We start from the raw sequence: 16,102 nt of genomic DNA, 5'->3' as shown, positions 1-16,102 counted from the left end.
TTAGACGCACATTTTCCTGGAAAAGCATTCTACTTACACTATATTATGATTGGATGTGAACGCTGCTTTGCTTGAAGGCTTTGGAGAGTTCATGGACAGGAAGTCTGTAATTCTGCTTCGTTGAAAGTTGACATTGCCACCTTCAGAAAACCGCATTGGCCTGCAGCCATTGTGCTGAACAAACAGCGAACAACTCTGCATCTGCTTCTCCAGTCACACTACAGTCAGACCCCAGTCACAGACATGATTCATTTCACCACTGTATACTGTAGTAACATCCTCTTCAGCCAAATATAGGGTCACTGCTTCCAGCTCAAACCGGCTCTGTGTTTGAAAGCGCTTCCTCACTCACTCCTTCACTATTTATTAGCCACTACAGCTTTATAAAAGGCATAAATAAGTGACACACTGGACTAGCTTCATTCAAAGCTTATACTAGCGAATATTCTGGAAACACATCTTCAGTCTGAAATTACAACAAGTGCTTACATCTTTGTTGTTTGTTTACATGCTCGATTATAACATCATGAAAGCTGAGGTGTCATAACGCATTTGTAAGCTTAAGTTAAGCTAGCTAATGTTAAGCTTGATGAACCACTCCATTATAGTTAGCCAGGTAGGTTTGTTAATAATAATAATTAGGCGTACTAGCTAACTAGCAGCCTAAACCGGTAAGATTTTTATTCAGCTGCTTAGCCGAGATGAAATGTCTTATATGTTTGGAAAAGTACAACAAGCACAACAATATCATAGGTACATCATAGTTCGAAAACTTACCATTGTGTAGTATAAATAGCTTGAGTCATGGGCTCACCCTGAAAATTCCAACAAGAAGAAGAAATGCACTTCAAGCACCTGGATTATTCAGGTATTGAACCAATGAAAAATTTTGGAATGTTGGACACTTCATGCACTCAACACTCACATCTTTGCTTACTTAATGGAAGGGGGTGAGGCTATCAAGATGGCTGATGACACTCTTGTGGACAGTTACAAATGTCTATTAAATTAACCCATGTTCTAAGTTTGCAATGTCGCGTTACATGCATTTGTCGCCATTTGCTATTCGAAATGGAAATGGAAATGGCTTATACTGCTATTAAAAAAAAAAAAAAAAAAACATTAGCATTCCATCTAAAGAGTACTACACTTCTAAAACTCATACACTAGTGTAAGTGCGTAGTAAGTGTGTAGTGTAAGTGCATAGTGTGTAATATGTCATTTGGGATGCAGACGGTATTTGGGGTCCAAGTATCAAAGGAAGATATTTTTTGCACAGTGTGCAAATTGTGTAATAAAATACTGACTGAAGTTCATATTATTGATGATTGATCTTTCAGATCTTTAATGATATGTAAAAAAAATTCTAGCTCCGAGCTTTTTCATCACGATTACCAATCCATTATAATGATTGCTGGCAGCAGGAACTTGGACAGAGGAAAAAATTGTGGAAATACTACTTAAGCAAAAAACCTGCGAAATCCTTTTGCTTTAAAGATGAGATGTTTCCCTACCCACACTACTTCTCTGTTTTAATCTGGCTGTGTTTAGTAACTGAGTCAGGCAACACATAAAGCTGTCCTTCGAGAACATTTTTGCGATCAGGAGTCATAAAGTGAGTTGAGGTTTTTAGTCAGTTGTCTTGGCTCTTACCAAACAGTGGCTGTTTTTTGGAGTGTTAGTAGAGATTCATATTGACCAAAGAGGGAACACGTTGCCAGCAGTAGAAGCCATGAAGATAGAGGGATCTGAAGCCAGAGAGAGACAGACAGAGGAGTGTGAGAAGAGAGTACAAGGGCTTAGTTCATACAGAGAAGCTCTCCAACGAGGCTTATCCTGTCTTCATGTTGTGGCTGAAAGCATTAGTTTTTATTATCAGAGGAAACTCCACTGCCCATCTAAATAGAGCCTACAGCTTACAAAAGCATTCCATCACTAGTACAGTTAACACAGGTACACACAGACACACAAAATGGAGGCGCTCGAGTTTTACTCGACCTTACAAACACCCAAAGAAAACTAAAATCCTGATTGTTTTTAAAAATGTAACACAAGATAGATACACCCACTACTCCTGAAGTATCAGCCAACATTCCGGTAAGATTGAGACTATGGGGATGTGACTGAAAATATTCCCTTTCAGAAAAACAAGGAAAAAGATTTTTTATTATGAAATTGAATGAACAAGGGGAGCAGTTAGCACGTGTCTTGTACCTCTGGGGTTGGGGGTTCGATTCCCAGCTCTGCCCTGAGTACATAGAGTTTGCATGTTCTCCTTTGGGGGTTTTCTTCAGTTACTCTGGTTTCCTCCCCCAGTCTGAAGATATTTGTACCCTGCATCGGGTTGCCACCCCACAACAGGCTGCTTGGGTTTCCCCTGTGCCCTTGTGCCCTGAGACCCCTGAGTTAGTCTGCAGATTCCCTTTGACCTTGTATATGATAATCTCTGCAAAAAATATATGTATTGAATAAATCCCTGGATTAATTGTGCAATATTATACCCTGACAACAGACATGTTTGGGCCAGATGACCATGAAACCTTGACCATGGACCACAATTGTTCAATCAAATGCACTATTTTGTCAAGTTTGTGTGCACTAGACCATTATACCGATAGTATTTGGGTCCTCCATGAACTCTTGTCACAAAGCTAGATGAGAACTTGGTAGAAACAAGAATAATTTAAAATGCTTTATGTGTCTCCTCTCGTGTCTTAGTGACCAGGCTTATGCTGAGTTCACATATACAGGGATTTTATCTCTGAAAGTCTCCCGTCGCTGTACTATGAAGTTTTCCGGAGGTGTTCCTGCTACTGGTTGCCATAATAATTAGGTATATTAGTGGGTGGTGCAGCTAGCATTCCACCTGATAACAAATTAGGTTTTTTTGCTGCTGAAATGAAACACTCTGGAGGGAGATTGGGTGTTTGTGTATAAAATTCAGCAGTGTGTATCTGCATCATATCATAGGAGATGAAGGTGAAGCAATGTGTGCTCTGTTCCACAGATCATGTGCACTCTACTGTCTTCACTCCCGTTGGTAGTTGCTGCACCAAGTCACTTCATGTTTCTCAGCTTTTCTCAACTTTGTTATGTCAATGGAAATGTCCACATGTAGTCGGCGTCTTCGGCTCTTGTTAAAAATATCTGTGAGTCACTGTATGTGTGAATGTAGCATCCGGCCTCATCTCTCTCTTCTCATAGAAATAAAGGGTGCATGCTGCAATTGAAAACTGCAGATGAGACCCAATAACCAGCAAGGTTTTCACTCCAAAGTTGGTGTACCATGAGAACCAGCTCTCTTCCAGCCATGACACTACTACCAGGCTGCTTCCATGTTTGCAACTGAGATCTCGTCCTTTGTAGGTGTTTGGTTTTGCTGCTGTTAACAGAGTCATTTTTCAGCTCCTGATTATGCAGCTTTTCACTGCTGGCTCTTCATCTACTGCACTTGTGTCAATATGCTGGGTGTACCGAACTTTGTTTGGGTTACGCTTCTGAGGATGTGGTGGAATCTGCTCGAACCGGGCGTGCTGACTCAATCGCAGCTCGGTTTTAAACCTCTCTGTAATTAAAGGAAATCCGTCCTTGAACATGTGTGTGTTTTGATGTGTGTGTGTTTATGTGTGGGTTTTTGTGTTTGTGTGTTTAATAAGCAGTTATTTTTTTTTTACGGGGAGCTCTGAGAGGACGTCCCTTTCTGGTTGTGTGCCTTTTTCTCGTGACTGAGGTCGTGTAAATAATGGGCCATTGTTGCCTCTCTAGCTTCCAGTTAACACAAGGCCAGGCCAAGGGAACGCGTTCCTCCCCGGAAGACAGCCAGACGTATTCACCAAGCCGGTGCTGTGCTGTCCAACGAGGGCCAATCAGAGGCCAGTGTTCTCTCAGTCAAGATGGTGTGTTGGAGCAGAGCCTGTCACAATCCACGGCTCTCTCAGCTGAAGCAGCAATGCAACATGAGAAAGGAAGTCAGATTCATGTGTCATGCAAGGGGTTGAGCTTGAATATAATGAGTGGATGTAGGTCTGTAACTTTTTATTGTTTGTTCATCTGTCCATCGATCCATTCAGTTTCTGTACCGGGGAACAGTGGGGTAGCTGTGAAACTAGAGTCTATCCCCTAGGACTCAGGGAAGAATTACACGCACTCACACACTACAGGCAATTACAGCCTACAGCACAGTCTTTGGACTGGAGGAGGAAATAGAGTACATGGATGAAACTATGGAGGCAGGAATTGAACCCTCAACCCTGGTGGTACAAGGCAAAAGTGGTAACCACTAAGCCACTATGTGTTTACTTATGTCTATCTTGTGAAAAGCTTTCTTTAGAAAATATAATAGTATCTTTATGTACAAATATGGTTTTATTTAGCTTTTACTAATGTAATGGATTTTCCTCTATAGCATGGCCTATAACATGTCATTGTTTTGATGTTCTACTATTTTGAGAGTTTTTCCACAGAGATTTGACATAAGTAATACTGGAGTTAACACTGGAGACCGCACCAATCAAATTAGACACTCAGAGTAGATTGAACGTCATTTCAGATTACACTGATGTATTTTATCCAATAAGCAAAAGCTATCTTGGCTTATACAATACAGATCATACTGCGGAATACAAGACACTCATTATTGTAAAGCTTTCAGCATGTTTGCTTCCAACTTCAGAGTTAGATATCAGCAGATATTAGGGCTTTTGCATAGTCACTCCCTAAACACTCAGAAAACGTGTTATGTCAGCTTCAGAATTGACCCAAGAAGGGCCCAATATAATGTATACACACTTCAACATGAAAAATATATATGCATAAAAATTTAATTACTAAATTTGTAGAAACATCAATGAGTATCTGTAAGTCATCGTTGAATTATGTCACATTAGGTGCTCAAAGTGGTCACCATTAGCATCCAGACACATTTGATTTCAGTGAACTACTGATTTGTTTTACATGAGTTTCTTCCCATAGTGCAGCCAGTGTAGGTGGTTTTCTACGGGATGCCAATCCTTTAGTCCGAGGGGTGTTAAGTTAATTTTCCAGTATCACTTCAAAATGATCTTGCGTTGCTCGAAAGTCCAGCATGCCTCTGCCATTTTCTTCTGACTGTTGGATAGATGAATAACAACTGTTGAAGTGTGTATACATTTTTTGGGCTGCTCTGTATATCGTTTTGATGTACATGCAGCCATATGGAATTCCAGGTCGAAACTAGAAGCTTAAGCTCAAAGGATTAGGTATAAGACTGATATTGGGGATTAGTTAGATTTGTTATATAACAAATTATCCAACAGTTTTGATAAATCTTTTAATTGTCTTAAGAAATAAAGGCATAGACATGTATACACAGACCTTTGCAGTTCTTTTTCCTCTGTGCAGCAGCCTGTACAAACTGGCAGTAATTTTATTACTGTAATTCATATCATCGATTAATTATTACCAGAAAATATTTCACGGAGCAGTCAGCGACTTTTGGGTGTTTATTTCCAAACTTTATATCCAGATGTCTGATTAATGATTGTGAAGACGATTTGGGATAAACAGTCCTTCCTGAATTAGGTAGACTTGGACATTTTCTTATATTTGGACTTCAAAATCAAATCTAGTGTCCACTTCTGTGCTCCTGGAGTGGATTAGGTGTATTTTTTGTGGCAATAAGATGCAACCTAGTGCTTTTATGTAGGTTCTGTATTGTTTTGTTGTCTTAGTATGAGGAACATTGTTAAAGATTTTCGTCCTGCTTTAGATGTGTCTCGGTGTTTGAACTTTAATGTATTTTGGATTGTAATGTAATGTGAGGCATGACTGCTAGTACAACAGCAGCAGCAGAGAATTGCTTCAGTTCTTCATTAGCAAAACCGGCTTGATAGAAGGATTTGGCAGATATTTCAGGAGGCTTGAATTAGCACGTGTTCTGCATGAATGAATGTTGTAATGAATATGCTGAAATAACACTGTGATGAAAAGCCAGAGGCTGTTTACAAAGCGTTAATATTTACTTTAATATTCAGAATGGGAAATCTGTTTAATTTGACTTCTTGTCGACTGTTATTATGTGTAAATGTAACAAATCTGAGTTAGTCTAGCCTTAACCACTTGAGCCACCACTGCCCCGTTAGCTGCTGTCCACACATCTACAATTATCATCTGTACGGAGTTTCTTGCGTTCTTCTTGTGTCTATGGTTCTCCGGTTGCCTCCCACTGTCCCAAAAACACACATTGTGGATAGCCTAAACTAAATTTTCCACTAGGTGTGAATAAGTGTGTCTGTATTGTGCCCTGGAATGGATTTGTGGTGAATACGCTCACTCTGCACTCTGGGATCAGCACCAGATTCACCACAACTCTGAGCAGGATCAAGCAATTGAAGATGAATGAATTTTTTTTTAATTATGCATGTTCTGCAGTATCTGAGCTCCACATCCTGCGTCAGCACTTCTTTCCTCGCCTGTCCGGATGAACGGTGGAAGTGACAGGGCAGACTGACGTGTGACTGTGAAATGTGTCACTGGAGCTTTAAGGCCAGCTCTGTTGCGTGTCATTTACTATCTGCAGACAGCCTCTGTCACGAGCCATAAATCCATGTCCGTTTCAGAGTGCTCTTCCATTCTCATATCTTCCTGTCCTCTCCTATCTACGTCTTTATAGTCTGAATGATTTCCAACTACTCCCGAGCTATCACTGGAACTTGATATGGTCCTGACAATGGCTTATATATCCCTGGCATTCTCCGACCTGAGATTACAGCCTAGACCGGTCTATTTAGGTTCTAAACCTTGAGAGATATGATGAGGCTTTTCAATTACTAAAACAGAAAAATCTTATATATTGTACCATCATGATGTTTTGACATAATATAACTTTTAATCAGCTCCCATTATAGTACATTTCAGACAGCTACTATTTTTTAGTATTTTTCTATTATTTTCAACTACAGAGTGTTAGACAGTAGACTGAGCCCTGACTTGCTCTTTCTTTCAGTGTGTGCCTTTCTAAGGATAACCTGAAGGATATCTGAGTAAACTGAAGTTGCAGTGATTCAGCAAGATTTCTCAGGAGCGAAGGACTTTACATGGCTTTAGATGTAATCCCACCCTTGAATCCCATCTATGCCTTTCTTTTGAACACAGACTCCACTTAACCACTCGTTTCATGTTGAGAAGGTGTCCAGGGATAACGCAGGTGGATTTGCATTCGATATTAAGTTATAAGCTCTCGTGAAGTACACGTCAAATAGGTTCTATTTTCTCAACGAACGCTCTCACTCTAGGGAGCAGCTAAGTAGAAGAGAAAAAAATTAATAAAAACGTGTTGCAATGAATGTTTTTTTGTTGTCAGGAACGTCATCGTTTGTTGTTTTTGGTTTCTGTTTTCTCTCTTGTTCAGACTTCCTGTCTCTCACTATTTTCAATTCCAGCCATCAGTGCTTGTTTCCAGGCCTGTCTACAGTTAGACAGGCCTCAGGAGGATAAGATAGAGCTGGGAAGTCTGGGAGAAGCAGACTGTAGGAGAAAAAGTTTAGCATGGGTCCAGTGCCTGACAGGAGGTGTCCCAGGAATTTGTTAGATGATAGAATTGTCTTAAAAACACCTTCCCCGATAATCAAAGCGCTAGATTTGGAATGGTTCAGGGGTGGAAGAGTACCAAATCTCTAATCATACAACACCTACTGCATTAGACTGTTTATAAATGTGTTATTTAATCCTGAGCTGCTTTGTGAGGCACAGTCTGACTAGCCTGCTAGAATATGTTAAGATATACAGTAATATTTTAAACCCATAGTGTTAAACTAAATAGAAAGCACACTGGTCATGTAATGGTATTCTTTTGTGAGGAATTCGGGCAGTTTAGCCATCTTTGGAGCTCTGCTTCTGGCAAAAATTACACCATAGGTTTTGAGCTTAGTAAATTCTAACTGATCAAGTCTCCAGGTTCAATCGATCAATCACATGAGCACAGGCTTCTGTATAAATTTGCTTCACTCTCAGTGTCAACAAATGTTTATGGACCAGTAATCAGATACCAGTGTAGCTACCAAGACTGGTGCTAGTTTGAAGCTGTTATAACCTAAATAATATATGTATATACATTATATTACAGATGTTGATTCCTCTTTTGAATGCCATAATAGCACAATTTACCACCAATACACTAAAATGTACTCTCTTTATATTTTAGCTCTATGGGTTGAACCTTATGTTTGTTGGCAAAGTGTTTCTATTAATAAACTCTGTATTAACAAGCACTTTCGTTTTTGCTAGCCAGTTGATAAATGATGCATTATAGAGATAGACTTTCACTGCCAAAACATAAAACAGGTATAAAGTTTGATATATATCTTGTCAACCTTTATTGGATCTTCTTACGCTTTGCAGTTTTACACGTGAATAATAATTAGTGGGTTGTACAGCGAGCTCAGGATATGATGCTAGCGTCTCATCTGAAATTTGTTTTTGAGGTTAAATGAACAACATCCCCTCTTACTTCTATAGTTTTCCGATTCAAATCTATCGGAATTTTATTTGTGTATGTATTTACTTTTCACATGCTGGCCAGCGGTCTTGACACCCTCCAGCATCACTTGGGGAATGTGTAATGGTTTGTAAGCTGAGCGTTAACAGGACAGGATTGAATGTAAGTTAAAAGGTGAGATGATTAAGTGATAGAAATGATAGCGTGACTATGTTTCTGCTCTTAGAGGAGAGGTCAGAAAGCTGGGATAGAGATGCTGTCTCAGCATGTTCAAAAGTTTGACAGCCTGTGTTTCAGAGCAGAGGGTGTGCGTGTGTGTGTGTGTGTGTGTGTGTGTGTGATGGCTTGATGGTGAACAGGGCCAGCTGGGGATTTCATAATGAAGCTGTCATGGAAGAGTGCAGGTAGTCAAAAAAAATGGACAAGATACATGAGTCATCCCAAAGCACAGCTGGACTGTAAACCTGTATGAGCCTCAGACTTTTGGAGAAATTAAATTATACTCCTTGAACTTATAAACTTGAACTTACAACTTAATGGCTTGGCCAATAGAAAACAGATGAGGATCTGCCAGAGAAGTTTGGTGTCAGCATGGTCACAGGGTTAATGACTGATTCACTAGTTAATGGCTTACACCTGTGACCAGAATGTTGTGTTTTCTGGTTCCTGGTCTGGCAGGAGTTCACAAAAAAACAGCTTGCAGTTAAAGGGGAATCAGTGCTACAACCTTTGAGGTGCCTTCATGCAGCCAGTTTTTGAAGATCCCAAATGTAGCCACAAGAAGAAAAGAACTGTCTCGAACATCTTTGTAGGTACAATGTCCCTTCATTTGAACTCAACCCCTGTTCCAGCACGACAGTGCCCCTGTACACAAAGCACAGAGCTCCATGAAGATGGTTGGAGTGGAAGAACTGGAGTGTCCTGCACTGAGCCCTGAACCCCACTGAACACCTTTGGGATGAACTGGAACACCGACTGAACCCCAGACCTCCTCACTCTTACAACATCAGAGTCTGATCTCACTAATGCTCTTGTAGCTGAATGATCACTAATCCCCACAGTCACGCTCCAACATCTAGTGGAAAGCTTCCCAGAAGAGAACAGAGGGGATTATTATGGGATGTTCCCCAACTACATATGGGTGTGATGGTCAGGTGTCCTCAAACATATGGCTATATAGTGTATCCTTGGCTGTTCTACATATCTCATAATTTTGTGTTTGTAAAAGCAGTGTGAGAAAGCTAAGAGAGCAATTTTTCTGTGCGAAGATATCTGTAATGTTTTGATGAGAAATAGCTGGCATAGTCACAGAACATTTATTCTGTTTCCCCTAACAAATACTTTATTCCATCTGTCCTAACAGAGTTTTGGAACTTCCACCCACTGGGACTTTGGGAATACCACCACGCCTATCTCAGTAACTTGGCAACGTGGTGATGTAGTCAACGCTGCTTTCAAAACATGCCTCAAACCCTATTCTTACAGACACCATCATAGCTTTCAAACACTGCTTTGCCTTCTAAGACACCATGAGACAATATAGGCATCAAGATATCTATACCGCTGCCTTCAGCTTCTAAAATACAGCTGTGTTTGAAACGGTCCCTGACTCCCTACTGCCTACATTGGAAAATCTGGAGCACTCACTTCATGTAAAACAGAATTAGTCACAGAAGTAAAGACGTTTGTACACTACAATTACTTGCAGATTGATTTCTTCATTTAGCAGTTAACTTCATCTGATGGTCATTATTCTCTGGTCTGTTTAAACATCACTTTAAATCAGTATCAACTTGCTTTCACGGAATAAGTTGGAACTGTGTTTAGTTGTGGATCATCCATGATTTTTCTATAAAAACAGAATGTTATGGACATTTTCTGGAAGATGTAACACACAAAAACATGGAAATAATCACACAAACACAGAAGTCTAGTAATAGTATGTTAGAATTCAGCAAATTCTCACAATTATTATGCTTGTATCCAGAGAATTGAGGGTTAAGGGCCTTGCTCAAGGGCCCACATGTAGCAGTGAGGTCTCTTATATCCCACATAGCTGATCACAGCCAAAATATAGTAAAACAAGTGTCATATTGCTTAAATACAACAGCCTATAAAGAAGTATTATATATATATTAACTGACATTTTGCATTCGAAAAAGCTATAATCACTTTATAGCCCAGGGGCTAGCTAGAAGCTAGCTCACAGTGATTTGTAGGATCTTGTTAAAGGTTCCATCAGTAAATTTATTGTCCCTTTTTTCTATCTCATCTTCATTTTGGCAAGCTTTCATATTTGAAGTTATATTCATGAAAATTGCATTGTTTGTTATATCCAAACAGTTTCCAACTATCGCTAGAATTTAAATTTTACATGCTAAATAGCGGAGTGATACGTCCCTGTGTGGTTATGCTAAATGTAAGCAGTCGTGGAACGCAGCTCGTCCAAACAAATCAGTAGACCGGAATGAACTCTTATGTCAAACACCTCAAGAGTAACGTTAAAAGCATGTGTATTGAGCGGTACAGTTGAAAGAATCTCTCGCACATGGTATCAAGAAATGAAAAAATTACAAACAATCTGTAACACGTAAAAAAAACGCTAGGAGATTTCGCAGGTTGACGTTTTTTTTCTTGCCCTACGCGTGAAAGTTGGGGCGTTTCTGAGAAAGTATTGTTTTCACTAACACTAAATGGAAAAATGTGGACAGGAAGCCAAGACAGAGAAAAATCTTCATTTTTAAAAATATTTGTCTCAGTCTGGATGGATCCTCCTCGATCTTCATTTCGCACTGGGTTTTCATTTGCTTTCTTTTCCGCACTAAACTCCTTCAAAAGACTCGTGCATACAAATCCACACAACCCAAGTGTATTTTGTTACACTGAGCATTAACACGCTTAGATTTATGGATCATCACGCTGACTATATACCGGATCAGTGGATTTCTAGTTATTTATCTTGACGAAGCTTTTATCTTAAACGACACAAGAAGTAGAAACCTTGAGATTTTAAGAGGGGTTAAACTTAGCCGTTAGAGCAGAACCAGAACCGAAGAACGTCCTTACCATATTAATACTGCAGATAATATAACTTAGAGCTCTGAAGAAGTCAAACATCCTCAACATTTTGTGATATCTCTCCTATCAAACACTCAGGTGCAGAGTGAGTACAACTTCCTGTTGCACGAGTATCCCAGCTCGTATAATTGCTTACATATTTCACACATTGTGTAAGGCACAGATCTGTTTATAAAACACATCCAGGTCTGCTATTGTCAAAACATAATATAAAGATGAAAGGCTGAGGTTTACAGTTACACTAAAATCAACAGAACTGGTAGGCCTGGCGAGCTGGGAAGTTCTGGAGAAGGTGCCATCGCTCCGTGTGAGGGATTAATAGGATTTCTCCTCTTATGTCCAAGCCAAACAATTAATCTCACTCCAGGGAGCTGGAAATCAACCTCGGTTTGTTTTGCATGAGGATTATTTACATTTACTCAGACGAGAAGCAGAGACGCTGCCCTCCGACAGGGCTTTCCACAGAGCGTCCGTTTGCCGTATTTTTCCGGACTGGATATTTTGAATGTTATATCAAACACTATTTGAAGTCGTAGCCAGCGACTCTATTATTCGTCCTAAAAGATGTTGTATGTATGAAATTCTCCATGGAGATTGTTAGGGAGAATTTGGGTTTAGAGAACGGTACAGGATGTATTTTGAAGTGGAGGAAATGTAGAGCAGAGACTGAGATCAAAGGCGCCTGCTAATTGTCGTTGTTGCATACGGCTAAATCTGCAAATTTCCTCACATTTGTTTAGTCGGCTGTAAATTTGAATGGAATATTTTAACCAAATAACAATTTGCAGTTACTGAATATCATCAAGATTTATGGCAAATATCATGAATACAGTAGTACAAGTAATAAATAAATAAATAAGTAAATAAAATACATACCAGTCAAATAGGTTGTATAAAAGGTATAAAGGTAATGGTGTTTCTTTTCAAGAACTCCTGGATGGACCTCTAAAACAGGCACAATTTCATTTATTTTATTTCATTTCAGTATTTTGTTTGCAATATATAATGATTTGTTTGTTTGTCCAGGATGGAACTGACTTCTATCTAGAGTACTATAACTATACAAAATAATCTTATCTTTGCATATTAGTTTACGTAACCACATGCAGGTGAAACTGGAAAACAGTTCATATTTTTTACTTAATTTTTACCTTGAAAAGCTTTTTAAAGAAGCAAAACACTTCCTTAAATATCTACACAATACAGCAAATTGTACGTGGACATCTGAATGTCACACCCATATGTGGTTCCTCCCTAAGCTGTTGCCATAAAATTGGAGACACTGAATTGTCTAGAACGTCTATGTATGGTGTAGCTTTACAGTTTCCCTTCACTGGAACTTCTCAACCCCTGTTCCAGCATGACAATGCCCCTGTACACAAAGCACAGAGCTCCATGAAGACATGGTGTGAGAAGGTTGGAGTGGAAGAACTGGAGTGTCCTGCACTGAGCCCTGACTCTGACTCAACCCCACTGAACACCTTTGGGATGAACTGGAACACCGACTGAACCCCAGACCTCCTCACTCTTACAGCATCAGTGTCTGATCTCACTAATGCTCTTGTAGCTGAATGATCACTAATCCCGACAGTCATGCTCCAACATCTAGTGGAGAACCTTCACGGAAGAGAAGAGAAGAGAAGAGAAGAGAAGAGAAGAGAAGAGAAGAGAAGAGAAGAGAAGAGATTATTATGGGATGTTCCCATGTACATGATGTTCAGGGGTTCACATAGTTTTATCTCTACAGTGTAGATGCGCTTTTGTCATAACAATCAATGTAGGTAAAACCAAGAATTAAACTCCATAATCTCCTCTATTTTCAATTTTATTCCAAGCTTTCTGAGTCTTTTGACAGATTTTTTCTCAGCATCACTGAAATGAATACTCGACCAGTTACACCGACCTTGAATAACCGAAGCTCTCTGAACTGTTTAATTTCCCCAGTTTGATTAACTGCATGAACTAAGGCGTGTTTTTGGAAAGTTAGCTATATGACGTATAAGAGAGTAGCGTACAAGAGCTTGCATCTGAGTCTAATTTCTAATTGAATTCATAAATTGATTTCGTGAATCAGACAGAGATTGGTTCGTGTATCATTCTGGCTCGGCTCAATTCTGTGCAAGCCTCTAAGCAGCTTTCAGGATTAAGCGCTAATACATCTAAAAACTTTGATAGCGTTAGTCTGAACAGTTAGAAGACAAAGTTAATCACTGTTAATACCATCACTGCTTCTCTTATCTATGTTTTAAGACTTTTCGCTTTTATTTTCGGAGCTCTGAGCTCTAGGTTTTTGCCTCCTTTGGCTGACCTTCGGTTTGTTTGTGATTGCAGCGTGCGAGTCGTTCACAGAGGAGAACTTTTAATTGCTTCACGTTTCAGAAGGCCTTTCCGTGCACTGTTTATTTCAAAACAAGCTCCAGCAATATGGATCGCCGCTCGGGAGGAAGGGGTTTTGGTTTCCTCCAAGTCTTTTCCTACCAGCTCTCTGCTTGGCTCTGCTTAATCATTTCTTTGCTTTTTCTCACTCAGAGAATACCCATGGGCCCAAGAGCATGCTACACTAAAACTGAAGACTGCGGGCCATTAGTCCATGGTCATGTGCTTTCCCACACTTCTAGAGGGGTTTGTCGGGGCTGAGATACGGTTTGAGGGGGATGGGGAGGTAACAAACTGTTTCATGTACTACACACACACACACACACACACTCTCTTTCTCTCTCTCTCTGTCTGGAGGAGGGGCAGACGAGAATATTATCAAAGCATAGCGAGTCAACAGTCTTTACACCATTGTTAACATACAGACTTCTTTCGTTCTTGCTGAGAAGAGGAGCAGATTTATACATATAGACACAACGTACCGGACACATCCGCTCAGCATGCCGCAGGGCCTTGACCTCAGCTAGATCTCCGAGCCGCAGCATTAACGTCCGAAGACGGCCCCGGATTTTTATTATTGCAAGAGAGCAGAGAATGTTTTTATTCTGCGTGCATGTTTCAAGGAGGGGATTGATGAAAGCTACAGGCACCGCTATCAGATATCTGCTTGATTTCCTGTCTGTGTATGAGTGTGTGTGTGTGTGTGAGAGAGAGAGAGCAAGAGAGAGAGAGAGAGAGAGAGAGTTGGGGGTGTGGGGTATTTGGTGTGGGTCTATAGCTTGTGAGTGAGGGATGGCGCTGTCTCATTAATCCTCTGTTTTCACACACAGCTGTTTCCTGTTGGGAATATGGACCAGGTCAGGGTGTGTGACACACACATACACACACACACACAAACATGGCTGGCTCTCATAGACAATGCTCAGTGAAATACCAAGGCCACAATGTCTAAAACATATAAAAACCCAGGAAATAAAACTCAACACTAATTTTATTTCGCTCGGACTTTCGCAGTCTAACGTTTTCGTGAAACACTAATAGGACAGCAGAGTTTATTCTTAGAAGAGGTGCTTGTCCACTGACACATGGCTGAGACATTCTGCATGTTATTTCCCTTCATTTTTACTGTCTAAACCAGAAGAAGAATGATAAAGCTTCTGAAACTAAAAGCTCTGAGCGGCACGTACATAGAGGTCTTTAAACCGGCGGTTAGCTGGAGTTCAGGCCTTTACGAAGAACGTCACAGGATAACATGACCCTAAAACAAATGGACATGCAGAAGCAGAAAGGTTTAAGGTTCCGGTCGGTCTGCATCTGCGGTATATTGGAGAAGCGATTAGAGAAATACAGACAAAGATTCGAACATCCTGTTAGTTCAAGACTTTCCATACCAAAATTAGAACAAGCTTAATATGGCTTTTTTTGTTCTTTTTTTTCCATCTCAGAAATTTAGGGACTTTTGCAAATAAAGGATGATGAAAGCACGGTTATGTATTTTCATCTTTTACAGCAGGGTTTGTAGTCAGAAGATAAGTTTGGAAGGTGAATGTTTATACTGCTGAAATTATTAAACAGGATTTTATTCTGAAACTAATCAGAAAAAAAGGAGTCTGCTCCTGTTTGGTTGTGTCCATGTTCAGCATTGAATGTCTTTGTCATGTCACACCACACAGTCATGCTTATGAAGCTTGTATACACAGAATTTGTAATTAATTTATATGATTTTATGTTTTATATTCATAGAAACGTTCTATCTTCATAGTAAATGTTGATGCTCTCTGTGATGCCCCAAGTGTTTGTTCATAAGCCACTAAAATTCTGTGTAAGGTTATCCAACAGAGGGAAAAACACACGTCTAAACACTTGAATGAGTCCTGACTCATTTTATATCAAACTCGTAGAGATAAAATCATTCATTTGTTTATACTGAGTGAAGTCGATTCACACCATCGTACTGGTAAAAAGGGTTATCTGTATTTAAACTGTTTAATGTTTCCTCATCTGCTCCATCTTTTTATTTTTATTTTTTTTACAGAGTGAATCAGTGAAGTATTTCCTGGACAACTTGGATCGGATCGGACAGCTGGTGAGTCACGACACCTTTTATTGCTTTACCTTCTTTATTAAAAAGTCGTCTGATCTTTTCTGGCTCACTTACAGCAGCATGTTTTTGTG

General features: G+C 39.8%; 1 protein-coding gene across 1 annotated transcript in view; it reads left to right on the top strand.

The window, feature by feature from the left end:
* The window catches only part of gna12a (guanine nucleotide binding protein (G protein) alpha 12a), a 36,761-nt gene that overhangs the window by 17,557 nt on the left and 3,102 nt on the right, over positions 1–16,102 (top strand). Inside the window, exon 3 of the mRNA XM_058377843.1 lies at positions 15,963–16,013. Coding sequence (XP_058233826.1) covers positions 15,963–16,013 — 51 coding nt within the window. The remainder of the gene's footprint in view (positions 1–15,962; positions 16,014–16,102) is intronic.

This window comes from Hemibagrus wyckioides, linkage group LG24 (genome assembly GCF_019097595.1).
Source record: "Hemibagrus wyckioides isolate EC202008001 linkage group LG24, SWU_Hwy_1.0, whole genome shotgun sequence".
Lineage (NCBI taxonomy): Eukaryota > Metazoa > Chordata > Actinopteri > Siluriformes > Bagridae > Hemibagrus > Hemibagrus wyckioides.
The sequence above is the reverse complement of the archived record's forward strand: the minus strand, read 5'-3'. Positions and strand labels throughout refer to the sequence as shown.